The following is a 15,411-nucleotide window of genomic DNA, read 5'->3' as shown; positions in this document are numbered from 1 at the left end:
AAGGACCAAACGCCTGACGCCATCATCGGGCGGTTCGTTTTTTATGGCAATCATAAAGCTTACTCGAATCGCCTTTTAACGCGGAGAAATATTCGTGCTCTCTCTCTCTCTCTCTCTCTCTCTCTCAACTTCTCCTATTTCATCCTTCGAATAAAGGTCCCACTAAACCGCCGCGATTTCGAATGGTTAATTTTGCGAATTTCCCTTTCCAACCCTCGTTTTCCCACCGATCCGATCGCACACCGCACGGCCTCGAATCAAATCCTCGTTGAAAATTTAATGAGCTCGAAGGGCTCCCCGAGATTCGTCCCATGTTGTTAAAATTTGAATTTCACACCACACTTGTTATTCTTGTTGCCCACTTTTCCCCCAAACAAGGTCGCTCGGAAACTTTTGCCGGCTTTTCCTCGGCCTGGTGAATAATGCGCGAAACAAAAACCCCGCCTAAAAGGGTCTGTTTTCTTCCTCAGGCTGACAAAGTATAATACCGACCATGGTCGGTGAAGCATGAGTGGAGCCACTGTCCGAGAGCAGCGAGTTGTGATAAGAAGGTTTAACAATATTTCAACCAACCGTTTCACCCTGACCGCAACCTTTGTCAATGTCCATCAACAGGATTTTTCCAATTGCGACAAAGCATTAGTTAATGGGTCTCTTTCCGGCTTGATTTGCTATTGGCGCAGGGCAATAATATTCAGCCAGCAGATATATTTTTAGAATGCAGACCCGTTTTCTTCTACAACCAAACAAATAATTCCTTTTTCCGCTGTTGGGATGCATCCCGGTCTGTAGAAAATTAGTTTTTGTGACCCAAGAGATAAATAAAGTGCGGTAAAATATGGTCCCCGTGTCGGTTTTCATTACACCGGGTCGAGCATTCGGAGAGAGGTAAACTTTTTCCATCAGCCAGCCTAATGTGATGTGTATCGGTGGCCAGTTATCTGGGGGTTTTCCCTGTTCCGTTTTTCCATCCGTGCTTTCGACCTCCCCCCGAAATATTGCTCGAAGCTGTTGATTTATCTCAATAAAGGAAAAAAAATAGTTGTGTGCTTCATTTTTCGCTTCATGTATGCGTTATCTTACATTCACGTTTGCTGTTACCACCGGAAAGTTGATTTAATGTAACGCAACCGATAAACACACGTCGCCGGTGTGTAAGCACCGAGGCACCCGTGATTAATGCATTTCCATTGGCCACGGGTCAAAGTGTGGAACCTGCGAAAAAATATTGCACAAAGAACGGTGAACGGTTCTAATACAAATAAACTACTCGCCGGACTTTATGGCCAAGCTAAAGCAGTTCAACACGACACCGTATTCAACTTACAAGTGATTACACAACAAAGTTTCACTATTAATATAGAGGAAATCTTTGGAAATTTGTATTCATCCCCCCCATTCCCTACCGCGAACGAAATAATCGTAAAACTTGCCCCATGCTGAAGCATCTTGCGGCGTGCGGAAAAAAAATCCTTTCGGCGCTAAAGATTTGTTTTCGCGTCATTTTTTTCCCCCGCGGAGACGCTTCTTCTGACCATTCAACCAGTGAAACTCTGCTCAAAATCCGATTACGAGCGAAACTGCTATAAATCTTTCGATTATTGGGCTTCCTTCAAATCACCGGCTCCGTACCGCTTCCTTGCTGGCTGTGCTATCGACTTAAGCGGAAGAGAATTAAGTTTAAGCTCGAGACTGGAGCACGATAATCGCTTACCAGACTCTGGGAAAGCCCTGTGGGGTGGGGTTATTGTGGATAAAATCAATATTGATCGTAATATTGCTCCGGCAGTCTCCGGAGGTGTGTGTGTGTTTATCGTCAGTATCTTATCGTCAGTATCGAACCGTTCCGCGAATTGATTTACGGGTCGGTTTAAAAAGGTAAGCTTTCAGAAATAGATTTGTTTTTTTTTTTGTTACTGGAATAAATATTGATACAGAAGACGAAAAAAGAGCAAAATAGTTTTACAAACTAAACTGCTTATTTTAAATTGGTTTTAGGGAATCTTTCAATCAGGGATTTTTATTTAATTCAATTTTTAAAATTGAATTTGACTTTTTTTAACATTTTAATCAATAAAAATGTGAATCGCTCGTCAAATAATTTTAATCTTTATTTTTATAGTGTCTAAATTTTTTTTTTTAGTGACAAACTGCTTAAAAATGTAATCGATTTTATAGATTTTTTAGCAAGCCTCAGTTTTAACACTCCATACAGGGCTTATCTCTCTCTCTCTCTCTCTCTGCTAGGCCGTAAGACCATGCCTGCTTTTACTGGCTTCTTCTTCTTCTTCCTTGGCACTGCCATTTCTGGCTTTCTATGACTTAATTTTACCCATAGTAAAGTAGTCAGTCCCACGTACGGGGAGGCGATCTCTGGATTGCACTCCGGTCCTGCCGTGTGAAGATCGGCGCCGTTATCGCCTCGGCTTACTAGACTTAATATGATCCATGTAGTTGGATAGAAAGACCTCACTACGGGGGAACGGTCCTGATAGGATTCGATCCCCGGTCCTGCAGTGTAACGACCGACGCCACTGTCATCCAGGATACTTTATACAGAGTATTATGGCTAATGATGATCTAAGAAGAGGCTTTCGGAGGCAGAATATAGGTCTCATACATAATTTTCCAAGTCAAAGTATTCGCTGTTTTACTACTACAGTATCGTTGAAGTATTTTAAAAAAAAAAATCAATATCCTTATATAACTGATACTAATACATTATCCAGTAGGTCAGTGTGTGTGTCTGTATGACCAATCAATATTATGTTCAGTATGATTTGTCATCTTATTCTTCTTTTGGTCAGATTGACTTATTCGAACTAATGAGTCATATTGACCAAATAGGTGCATTGCTAGGCCTATTTAAATCAGGCCAAACAGCTACGAGAGAATAATCAGTGTGAGATTTGATTCACGTTCCTGGCGTGTGACAGATACCCAACAGCTGTGGAGTACAATAAACTGTAATGGATTTCTTTGCTGGAACTACAACTTCAGGAGGTCTTGACTTGAAATTCATGACTTCTCTAGGTTTGTCTGTTTGTCACTCGGTCTTCACACGTGAGGACCAGGTGTCAAATCTCGTCCAAACCACCTCTCAATGCACAGGACAGACAATCCAGCTACGAGCAAAACTAGGCCAAGGAAACCAGGAATGGCAGACACCAAGACTTCTCCAGGTTGAAGAGCCAAAGAAGAAGAGAAGGATAGGCAGCCCTGCGTCCATAATCCACAATTGATTCGGATAATTAAAGACTGCTAAAAATATAGATTCTAAGTCCAGTGATCCACCACTTTTAAGCTGCAGAGGTATAACTCTAATAAACAATACGTTTGGTCTATAGGAGGAAAAAATACCCAGCATTGAACAAAAATCTCACCTGAATTCAGTGCAAAGCTGTAGCACAATCTTCAGTAAACTTTTTCAATTAAATCTAGCTCAGGAAGTCATTGTCATGATATTTAATTTACTTCCTCCCTATCGTATGCACACTCTCTGCACTTCATGTACCTCTTGGTGTGCTCACTTTTCTCGAATTATGTCTCCTCCTTTGACTTCCTCCTTAGCTCACTTCGTGTTTGATCTAAAGACGCACACCGAGTCTATTTTTATCCGTCGTGAATGTGGGCTCTTACGCTGCACATGAGCTGCACCTGACTGCAACGATGATGGTTACGGTGACATTGCACCTGACAACCTACCACACAGTTAAATAATTCATCTTGCCGATGGGTCTTCCCTGCTTTCCTTGTCATATACTGGAAAAAGGGGAAAAAATCCGCAAGGGTGTGCGTGTTCCGAGTGTGTGTGTATGTGTGCGATGGTACTGACACACATGTATCCGATCTGATGCATAAAGTTGAATGAATTGCTTATCGCGCCACCAGCATGACGACGGTACCAGCAGTAAAAAACCGAACCCTTCTGTTTTTTGAAAAATCAACGCTCGCGGTACAGTTGAATGTAACAGGGGCGAAAATTTAAACGGGATTTAAAAGCACGGGCTAGATAATCCGGTGTCATTCTCAGCACCACCGGAGCCTGGCGAGACTATGTCGATATCATTGTATAGGTCGTAGAGCGTGTCATGACCTTTCACTCATACTGGGCTAACAATTATCCTCGAACGCAGCTAAGAGTGTATCGTCCGTTTTGGACAGAATCTCAGAATCGTATGAAAGTACTGGGACTATAAATGTTCCATACAGTCCCAGTTTCGTCTGTCGCGACATGTATTTTGTGTGCGGAAGCTTTCTTAGGTTGTAGGACGGCAGGTTGGCAGCCATCACTCATGAGCTCAGCAATTGGTGTAGACTCCTATAATCAAACTCTAACTGCTAATGTATTATAAAATTGAAGCAAATTAAAGCAATATTGGGTGGATTTATTGCAAGTTGGAACAGTTTTGCTTTCAATCAGGAGAACAGTATAATAAGATCAAAACTTCTTAAAGCCTTACAAGAAGAAAGCTTAACGACCTGTGAGGTCTTGCCTCTGCAATTCCTGGCTTATTAGACTGTTTATGCCACCTAGTTGGAGAATCAATCCTCACTACCGAAGGGGGGGAGTTCCGGATGGGATTTGATCCCCAGCCCTATCCTATCCCAGCCCTACCGGTGACACTAATGGCCGAACCGTCCCGGTAGTTTAGTATATTAAAACTATTTGTGATAAAAAACAGATTAAACGTAAACGTGGGATGATGAACATTTTATGTTCGCTCATGTGTAAAATCGTTTTAATTAAGCCGGTTTTTGAAACCTTAATGCCAACAACGAAGGGTGAGGATTCAAGCCAATCCAACCCATTTCCTGTAAACCTTCAGTTATTTACTTTGCGACTTACAGCTCTGTTCCACTCGTTCCAATTTTCAAGAAACGCAACATAAATAGAGACAATATTTATAACTCTTTCGTGCGTGTATGTGCGTGCGCGCGCGCCTGTATGTTCGATTAAATCAATTCCCAGTTTTCCTCCGTTTGTTCACCGGTATGTGCTGTATCTTCTCTTCCCGACAGGATGTTGCCTTCATCAACCCGGCCAACGTGGTGTTCGTCTACATGCTCGTCCGCGAGCTGGTCGACGGGGAGGAAACGAAGGAGGCGGAGCTGCAAGCGGCCGTCCTTACCTGCCTCTACCTTTCCTACTCGTACATGGGAAATGAAATTAGCTACCCGTTGAAACCGTTCCTAGTGGAGGACTCGAAGGATAAGTTCTGGGACAGGTAAGTGCGAACCACTGTCACCCCAAAGCTGGGTGATGTTGGGCGTCTTCAGATAGAGTTGGACCGTCGAATGGATTGAAAATTGTCTCCCACACTCTTCGACGGGCCATTAATCATGATGCAGAAAGCTGAGCGGATCAGTGGACGGTACGGTAGATGGGCGAAGCAGTCTTGTGCCGCTGCTCCGTAAACACATGGCGGAAGTGAACGATACTTAGGACCAGACATTATTCACCCGTAGATACTGTTTTGGGTGTCGTAATTTTTCGAAGCCAAATGGAAAATTTGGTTTTCAGCAAACAGCAAGAAAATGGGTGTATTTATCGCAATATTGTTCCATGCCAATTACGAGACTTCCGATGAGGTACGGGTTATTTATAAGGCAATTTTGCGAAATAGATTTATTCCAAACGGAAGTTGGCTCAATTTGAAATTATGACTGTCGTAATTAATTACAAAACTCACTTATAACAGCTATCGGCAGCATGAAGCTCTCGGAATGTCGCATGGCGAAAGCTTATAAAAAAAGCATCGAATTTAAGAATATCCCTCTGGAAAACGTGGTAACTTATAGCCCTACTTGTACTATTAATCTTCATGCTTCTTCTCATGGACCCTTGGAGTCAATGTCTACGGCGCACACAAACGCAATTGGAAATTTATTTACATAATTTATATTGAAACCCAATCAAACACAACCACGTATGGCAGACGTCAAGTCCAAAACAAAATGGAATCCAATTCTAACCACTCGACCGACTGTGATAGATTTATTTGGACAGCTTTGGACAGACCAAAGAGACCAAAAACACCCGTACCCATTACAAATGATTCGGTTCGCCTGGGTGCCTGCTCATGGACCGGCACTGTGATGGACCGACGATGTGTGCAAGCTTGATTTATGCTGACATCAGGGTCAGCGGATGTCCAAAAAATTGCGTAGAGCCCGTTCCCGTTGATATCAGTCAGTAGTTTTGTTGTGTCTGCTGCGTGATGCAGTGGGTCGTGTGATTTTAATTTTAGACCAATCATGGCGATTGACATCGAGTTAAATGTAGTGAAGATTATTTGACAGGATTCATTTGTAGGAATGGAGCACAGACTCCTTCCAAACCGTTCAATTGCCATTTTTGTAACCCCAACTTTTTTTTTCCTTTGTAGATGTTTGCTGATCGTGAACCGGCTATCATCGAACATGCTGCGCATCAACGCCGAGCCAGGCTTCTTCACCGAGATCTTTACCGAGCTGAAGGCGTGCGGCATGAACTCGAATGCGAACGCCGGCGGCAATCTGCCGTGTGGTGCGGCTTGACGCTCCCGCCATCCACGGGAAGTTGTGGTCCGGCTGTCGATCGCTGGCCAACAGCAGAAGTACCAGCACGCAACCAGCACCCTGCAGGAGCTAACGAGCGTTGTCTGATGAACGAGCGCACCGGGCACAACGAGTCAGTCAGGCTATGTCAGTCTGAGGTCGCCAACTAAGTCATCTTCGTTTTGTCCACGTGGCTCTCTTCCACGTGAACGGGCATCAACTCACTCACTCAACAAAATCCTAGGAGATCGAGAAAAGTGAAAAGAAAACGAAAAAAAAAATAATTTGATTGGAATGTTAATTCCCAGTTTTTAATCATACTCACAACCTGTGCTCCTGTGAAGTTCGAGATTTGTGTCTTGCGGTTGCGCTGGATAGCAATCGACACGAGCATACGAAAGGCGGATGAATTTAAGTTTAGTTTTTGCGACCTAGAAGAAGATCTTTTACCCAACGAAGGGTATCTCATGAAAGGGTATGAATTAAAAGTTGAATTTACACTGTCTGCCCACGAAAGACAGGGATAAATAGAGGGGCAGTCTTGTTCTTGGAAGTCCCTTTACTCAAGTACAAGCGGCAGATAGATACAGCGAAAGGGGAATCGTGGAGTGAATCTCGAGCAATTGTGAAACAATGAAGAAGAGGAAGAAGTAACCAGTACCAAACGAGCCTGTTACGTTCTAGTCTGTCCACGTGGACGCCCGTGTCTGTTAGTAGCAACGCTGGAAGAAGATGTGTGCGCATTGTGCGATGAGGTCTCCCATCCAGTGTATCGTGTTGAGCGTTGACATTTTCTAGATGACTTAAAAACACTCCAATCTTCAACAACACTAAGGATCAGGTTGCTGATAGTCACAAAAGCGATTACTCAAACCAAACACAACTCAACATACGTACCAGCTCAGAATGGAAAGATGTGAGGTAATGAAGCATCCGGCACGGAGAGCATGCAATGTGATTTACATTCTTAATTTTTCTGACTAAAGAAACAGCAGTTTGGAAGCATCCTAGTGTGTGTGTGATTAGACAGCAAGATTAGACAACTAAACACAAAATTAGGGTTGACAGCTTTCCTTCCGAAGTGAACACATAACGAGATGCAGTATCTGTTGCTCTGTCTGTCAAGAAGAAATTGGAAAGGACTAACGAGGCATCTAGCGTACATTAACCGAACACAGATACGAAAACAAGCAAACCCTAATGGAAAACACTGCCCTACTCCTCCGATGCAATGGGAAGCACCACACACAGAAGGTGCAGACATGTTGTACAAAACGAGAGGTGGAAAACAAAGCAAAGCTCCCAAAAAAAGGACAGCCGATTGAGCGATGGAAGGGACAAACCTGTAGAAAGCTCCCCACGACAATTTACTGAAAGGTGACAACAAAAATGTCCAACTCAACCCGCAAAAAAACAACCCCCTTGCCCCAGTGGAGTTGGTGAGTGGTTGTGAGCGGATGTGAGCTCATCAATATCCCCCGAGAAGGATCAACCGAATAACCGGTGCGGAGGATCCGATCCTGTCGATTACTTTCTTCTTGGAATGCATCCGGATATTCCACTTTGTCAGCTCCAGATCCAAACCTATTATTCTCCCGGGGTTCAAAGGCCCCCCCTTCTTAACAATCTCTTCTCAGTTCCACCAGTTTTGTATAGTGTGTAAGTGAATGTTAATGTTTTACCAGCAGTAGTGGGTTAGGTTAAATCGGGTGCTCCTACAGCAGGGAGAACCGGGGAACGAAGAACCAAACAAAGCGTGTAGTGTGATAGTGTTGGGGAGAAACAATAGTTCCCGTTTGTTCCATAACTTCATAACCGATTCTAGAAAAAAAGGTTCCGGAACCTTAAATCTCCATTTTTTTTTCGGACGAAAGTGTGAACAGAAATGTATCTAGTCAAACGATTCGAAACGGAGAAGCAAAGTGGCGCACTGATGGTATCGAGGATCCAAATTGGGTATGATTTATGCTTTATTATTTCAATTTATTTATTCTAATAATTTTCTTGTAATGCATTCCGTCTAGTATTAATTTTACATATCAGGAATGTGTTTAATGCTGCTCGCTTCACACGTCCTTATTTATCCTTCATGAATACTCCCGGCTATGAGGCTTCTCATCTTATCATTGTGATATTACATGTACTCTTCTTTAATTTTACAATATTCTACTAATGTAATACCGCTTTACTCACGAATCAATTCCGTCTAGTTCAGCAAAACTCATATCGCGCCAGAAGATATTTTAGTAGCACTTCAAACCTCCGTTCCTTTTTGCGAACATCAATACTCTCTGTTGCCATCCTTTAGGTCGTTCGCGATCGTTCTTTGTTCCTTATTTCCGAGGGTTGTGTAAATCGACACACTATTGTCACCAAAGCTATAGAAAGCAAGAAAAAAAATTATGTCCGCGTGTAAAAAAAGGGAAAGCCGGACAGGGAAAAAAGGTTCGTTTGAAGAGAAACCCCAACTAAAGGACAATTAGGAGAAAAAAACAAACGACACGTAGTATGCGACAGTGGTGGTCGTCCTCCACACATTCCATCCAGATTGTTTTGTATTTGTTTCCCTACTCTTAGGTATGCTGTGTGCTCTCTCTATATATGTATGTATGTATGTGGTATGGATACGATTATATATCAGTAATTTTTAAACACAAAACACCTTCTGCAAGATGAGAAGAAAACAGGATATGGAAATGGAATGCGAGAAGCAAGCCAGTAAGCAACGGCCAGACGAAGTCCTATAGACCTATTTGGTGTTATTTGTTGTAAAGGCAACCACCCATTAGATAAGTCCAATTTGTCGATAGTTGTAACTGATATATTTATTTACTGTTTTTGTTTTGTTCCTTTGTTCATCTCGTTCCCCAATCCCAGTAGAGCGAGAGAGAGAGAGGGTCATATAATGGAGCTATTGAATCATTGAGGGGAAAGTTTCCAGTCAATAGTGAAATATTGTAACCCTTTTGGAGGAAGTTTGCAGTCATATAATGGAATGTTGAAATAGAGAGGCGATTTGGAATGGGATTGAGGAGTTTTCCAATTGCAATAAACTAATGGAGTGGCTCAATCAAGCAATTTTTCTTAGAAATTGTCTCTAAAAAGTAAAACCTGCTTGAATGTGCATTCCAGGAGGTGGTAAAGGGTAGTAACGATCTAAAGAACTTGTGAGCTAAACAGCTGATTGTAAAGTTCCACATTCTATTTGTAAATCTCCCCTAATCGAAAACAAAATTCCATTATATGACTGCAACTTTCCCCTAAAAGAATTGCAATATTTCACTGCCCTCTTGAAGCTTTCCCCTGAGTGATTGAACAGCTTCGTTAAATGGATCGAAACCCCGTAACTCCGACCTTGATGTTGGATCGATCTGTCACGCTTCATTTATGCATATCTTTTAATTCCGTTCCAACAAAAAAACAAAAACAAAAAAAGCCGTAAGGGAGCATCCCTTAGTCGTCGAAGTTGTGGCGGTAGATTAAGCACTTTGGTGGGAGCCTGTGGCAAAGGTAACGAAATTAAGGGGCCGGATGATGTGCAATTAGATGGAAGATTAGCCAGTAAGCAACAACACTCGAGCGAACCCCGATCGGACACCGGGTTCGAGGTGTGCGTGCACGGAGCGGATAGCTCAGGTCTAAGTCGTAAGTACTCTTCCACGTTCGTCAGAATGTAACCGAACTTTCTGCGGGATACGGAAACATGAAGGATACGAGAAAGAAGAAGAGAAGGATTTAGTGAGCTAAACAATGAGCAAGAACAAACTACAAACGGTCATAAAACAGGCTAACGACCTCTCTATTAGGGGGAGATAAAAAGAGAGATTTAAAATGGGATGTAGTAAGATGCGCTCACATACCACACATTCCCCCCAAAAAGTAATGTACGATTAGCAAACACACACACACTCACACACAGACAACTGGACACTATTACTGGATAAAATGTTGAATGTTGAATTAAAAATTGATAACCCTTTAGTGAAGCAACACGGCCGAACGGTGGTTGAAGGACAGCACCACGAGGTGTAGTAAACCGAAACGCAAACAAAATTCGTGTTTTGTGCCACGATAAGAGAGGTTGGAATTTAGAAGAGAAAACCGAGAAGCAGATAAAGAAAATATTAATATAAAAATGGGGGGAAAACATACGCGGTTCGGGTGTGTTTGTGACAGTAGCGAAAAGAGAAAACTAATTCAAACGAGCAGCAAGCAAGCACACAGCAAACAGAGAGTTTCATGTTTCTAGGACAAAACAAAAAATTTAACCAAATTTACCAAAAAACCAAAACAAAACAAACAACCCTAAAATGCATGATTTTATCGTTGTAAATCTTACAAAAAAACTAACACGAAAACCCGGAAACAGACCGGAAGCGGGTCCTTACATCGCCTACGCGTACAGGCTTCCAACTCTACAAGGACTCAAAAACTACGAACCGTACCCGAGAGACCAAGCCGTTTGCCGATCGCGTTACGCCCATCGGTGGGGATTTCCCTAGAGTGTCCCGGTCTTTTTGTTCTCCCTTTTTCTTTGGCCAGCTGCTGGCCCATAGTGGATTCATAGATTAGTGTAAAAAACCTGTTGGTGCAATTGGGGCCGTTCGTCAGCTCAGTGCTATCGTTTTGATTGGCGTATTTTTAACGTAATGGAAGAAAAAATCATCCTTACAACAAAAACACGATCGTTTTCTCGAACCTGTTTGACCTTTATTAACTCAAACTCAAACTCTAGTCAGCTCTACACCGAGCTGCGTGTGCAGTTGGACGCGGATGGCCAAATACTACTGTTTTAACGATTCAGATTCGAGGGCTGCCCGCTCGGTGGTGGATTCATATTCGGTGGGGAGCGCTGTTTTGGTACACCATACCAATCCGACTGGCCCCCCCTTCGAGCCCATACGGAGCTTGTTGAGCTGAAGCATAGAAAAGAGGTTTTAGAGGTCGTTCCGGGCTAAACGAAAAAGGCGATGAGAAAACCCCGGAAAAAAAATTTAAGCAAGTCGGCGAAACGACCAAACAAGGACAGTTTTCACCATTCTTACGGTACTATAAAACAGTTTAAAAAGAATGTTGAAGCGAACGATGCGTTGATGTTGCGTGCGGCAAACGGGGGGAACCGGAAACGATAAGCATAGTATGCATACACTTACTTAATTACTTGGTACGTAAGTTCATAAAGCAGAGCGGAGCAGTGGAGAGTTTGAAAAAAAAACACACAACACAACACACCGCAACTGTGAAAGGAATGAATGACATGGGCCGCACTCACACAGCATAAAAACTCAACTCGAGCAGGTGATCTAAGAGATAAACTGGTGGTGGTGGTTGGCGCAGCAGCGCAGCCAACGGCAAGAGGAACTCATTCGAAAAAACTATTATTACAAATTATAATTTTTTAAGTAGAGAAAATAAAACAACTGAAAAAATCCAACCAAAAACATTGAATCGAATGAGGTGTTTGTTTACTATTGTTGGAAAGAAAAGTCGTCGTTTTGCAGTAGAGTGGTCCTGGTCGGGGAAATGGAATAGCATCTTATCCGTAGTTTATTTCATTTATTTTATTTGCTTGTTTTATTTAGATTTTATATATCATTACAATATGAATAAGTTTTTGCCTTATTTTTATCCATTTTTTTATTTTATGTTCAGTTTGTATAAGAAACGAGAGGGTTTGCGCCTGGAGGTTATGCAATGTTTGTCTTGGCTAATACGCCTGTTGGCAGGCAATGGGAAAACATTTGTATGGATGGTGGCAAGAAATAACCGAAAGGAAAAGGCCGATTTTTTTTAATTCCTCTACATTGCGGAGCACATCATACTGTAACCTGTTCCCCCCGGTGGAGATCAGTAAAGATCAGAGAGGTTTGAGAGTCGTAAGCGCCACTTAGCAAAATAATTGGTTTGAAGTACTTGGCACTCTCTATCGTTCTCTGGTGTGTTTAGTTTTTTCGTTACACTCCTTCCTTCCCTTACTCTAGCCTTACTAGTCCCCCTTACTTTCCCATCTGGTACGCGATCAGTTTGGTGCAGTCCGACGATCCGCACCATTCCCTTCCATCTTTGGGCCGTGGTTTGTTCGACGTGACCAACAGTCCGTACCAATCCCTTCCCTCGATAGTCGGCCATTTAGACAAGTTCCAACGGTTGCTATGGTGCTCTTCCCGGTTTTAGCCCACTACCACCACCAAGGGTTCTTATCATCTTCCCCTTCCTTTCCCATCCGAAATCCAAGGAGCATGACCATAGCGACCTCTACAATATGAAATGTATTTTTGTGAGATGATGTGTCTTTTGAAAATTTACACATTTAGCCATTTTTAGCTAGCTGATGGGAAATAGGCTCATGATTATTTTCATATTTGTAAAATTGTCCAATTACTAAGTACTAGGCGTCTCCATGAGCATCTGTTCTTCCTTTGTAGGATTAGATACTATACAGCGATATGGTAACGGTAGATTGTGTGGAGCTAAACTTTTGTCACCGACAAATAATGGAAGTGTTATTGAGTGGAACACCAAGACATAAGTTGAAGATAGTAAAATTTATACTGCACGAAGATGATTCATTACGCGGTGGAATCTGGTGTTCAACACGGTGTTAATGAATGGACCCATTTACAAGCAGATAGTATAGCAGATAGATAAAAATATCTATATATTATTAATTCTAGTTAAAAAAAACGCCCCAGTGGTCGTGTCTTAAGAATGCTCTTGCAATTCTTTTCGAGACTTGCACTTGGACAAAGACATCTAAATTGGGTTAAAGTGCTAGGAGTGATGGAAGGCGTGATACGACCGCCAGATAGCTTCTTCCTCCTGACCTCTCATGTTACAGCACGTCTATAAGACATGGCTAGATTACCAATCCGTTTCTGGGAAACTCGGTCCATGGCTACTTCTCCAACCACGGCAGTATCCGATCTCCGAAAGATTAAACTCCGCCAGATCCAGCTAACGAGTTCTCTGTGCTCCTCTACACCTCGTGCCAAACAGATCGCTGACGTGCAACCCCGCTTGTCTATCGAATGCTATTGAATGCTTCCGGCTTTGGTCACCGTCAGAAAATCAGCACCATCAAACAGCTCAGCTAGCTCGTGGGTGACCTGAATGGTTACGAAGTCGAACTGTAACGAGCCCGTTGTCGCGAACGAGGCGAAGGTAACTCGTCCGCGGTGCATCGTCGTCCTATACGCGAGACTTTCCACCCTTTGAAGAAGATCTTTTCGGTAGGTTGTATAGGACTAGGAATAGGACTTGAATTTTCGTGGACTTGTTCCATGCCGTGACTTGCCGACCGCGGAGGAGACGATCTTAGAAAATTCTAAGTCCAAAGGAAAGAAGGACTTGTGAAAATTTCAAGAGTTATGTTCCGTGCCGTGAAATGTCGACAGTGAACGGGACGCTCTTAAAAAATTCTAAGTCCGGAAGGGGGCTTGAAGGTTCCAAATGAAAGCCTTAGTCTTCAGGAGTTAGGATGACGAATGTCTGGATTGCTTCAATATATGTGTGAATGTGGATAAACGAATTATCCATGCATTGGTAAGGTCCTGCTCGTGGTTCTAAATACTTTGGGTCTACGCCTTGTTCTAACTAAATAATTATTCCTGGTCCTTTTAAAAATAATTTATTATACGCCATCTGGTCTATTTCTTGGTTTTTTGCCTATGTTGGGTTCTCGATCCGAACCATGACGGATTTTTGTATTATTTTAAAATACATCAAGAATATCCAGAGTTATTCGCGTTCCCAACATAAAGAATCCCTTTCATAGGGTTGACAGAGGCGGTCTTTTTCGACGGATCATTCTCTTCTTTTTCGTCCTTAGCGATCTCGCTGGGACCCTCGCTGAGCGTGCTAACCAACGCTCATTTGGGAACGATCAAATATTCGATTGGTTTGTTGCTCACGCAGCAACACGAATTAGCAAACTGCTATATTTTAACGAAGTGTTTATGCGGAACACAACTGCTACGATCGCGCGGAGTAATCCTGTAGTTTTCTCTCAGTTCGGGCTCTCACGTTCTGGAACTCTCATCACGATCGCTAACGAGCCCAGGACGCCAACAACCAAGCGGGCGGTCTCGTAATTTGAGCGTAAAATAAAGTACGTAATGCTAACCTTTTTGGGAGGTATATGTTTTAGTATCTATGTTCCAAGCCATACAGTTGAGAAACACTAAAACAACATTCATTTCCCAACTATTAAAGTATTCCCGTTCCTTCGTGAAACTTCCTTAGAGTCAAACCTAGCTTTTTGACTCCGGAATCCAGTTAAAAATAAACCATAGCTATCGTCCATCCTTTTTATTTTAGTTCCTCCAATAAACTCAGAATTCTTATGAAAACGATACAAGAGCCTCCAGCCGTTTCAACTGACACAAATCCGAAATCTCACGGGAATCATTATAAAAAGGTTGAAGTTCAATCAAAATCATCCAACACAAAATAAACTCATAAATTGTTGAAGTCTCTGAAGATCATTTTGAAGTTGCTGTTACTGCATGGTAATTGAAGAGCCCCAGACAACCTGCTAATAAATTTTTGATTATGAAATTGTGCGAGCCGAAGATTTGAAGCAAAATAACGGAAAAAATAACGTGAACTTCGTTTTGTAAATTCTCAGGTTGACGATCCCTGAACTAATAGTTTGGTGATAGGAAAGTGGGTAAAAGACTCGAGAAGGCCCCCCCCTGACAAAATTTGTTAGGCGCTGTAGGATTTACGCCTAAAGGTATGCAATCCGCAGTACACGTTGCGGAAGCTTCACAGTGAGCTTTCAGTGTGCTTTCAGTGTGGTCAAAATTGGTTGAAGAAAGTCGAATAAAATATTGTTATTATTTGATTAAAACCTCCTCTCCGCTAACCCTA

At 42.5% G+C, this 15,411-nt stretch overlaps 1 protein-coding gene across 6 annotated transcripts in view; it reads left to right on the top strand.

Annotated features, from left to right (window-relative positions):
- The window catches only part of LOC118514544 (cyclin-dependent kinase 5 activator 1), a 57,384-nt gene extending 45,396 nt beyond the window's left edge, over positions 1–11,988 (top strand). For all 6 annotated transcript variants that reach the window (XM_036061534.1, XM_036061533.1, XM_036061531.1 and 3 more), the window contains exons 4-5: positions 5,023–5,228; positions 6,390–11,988. In XM_036061534.1, coding sequence (XP_035917427.1) covers positions 5,023–5,228; positions 6,390–6,540 — 357 coding nt within the window. In that variant the 3' untranslated portion in view covers positions 6,541–11,988. The remainder of the gene's footprint in view (positions 1–5,022; positions 5,229–6,389) is intronic.
- The last annotated feature ends 3,423 nt before the right edge of the window (positions 11,989–15,411 follow it).

The sequence above is a fragment of the Anopheles stephensi genome, chromosome 3 (assembly GCF_013141755.1).
Source record: "Anopheles stephensi strain Indian chromosome 3, UCI_ANSTEP_V1.0, whole genome shotgun sequence".
Taxonomy (NCBI): Eukaryota; Metazoa; Arthropoda; class Insecta; order Diptera; family Culicidae; genus Anopheles; species Anopheles stephensi.
This window is presented reverse-complemented; position numbering and strand designations above follow the sequence as displayed.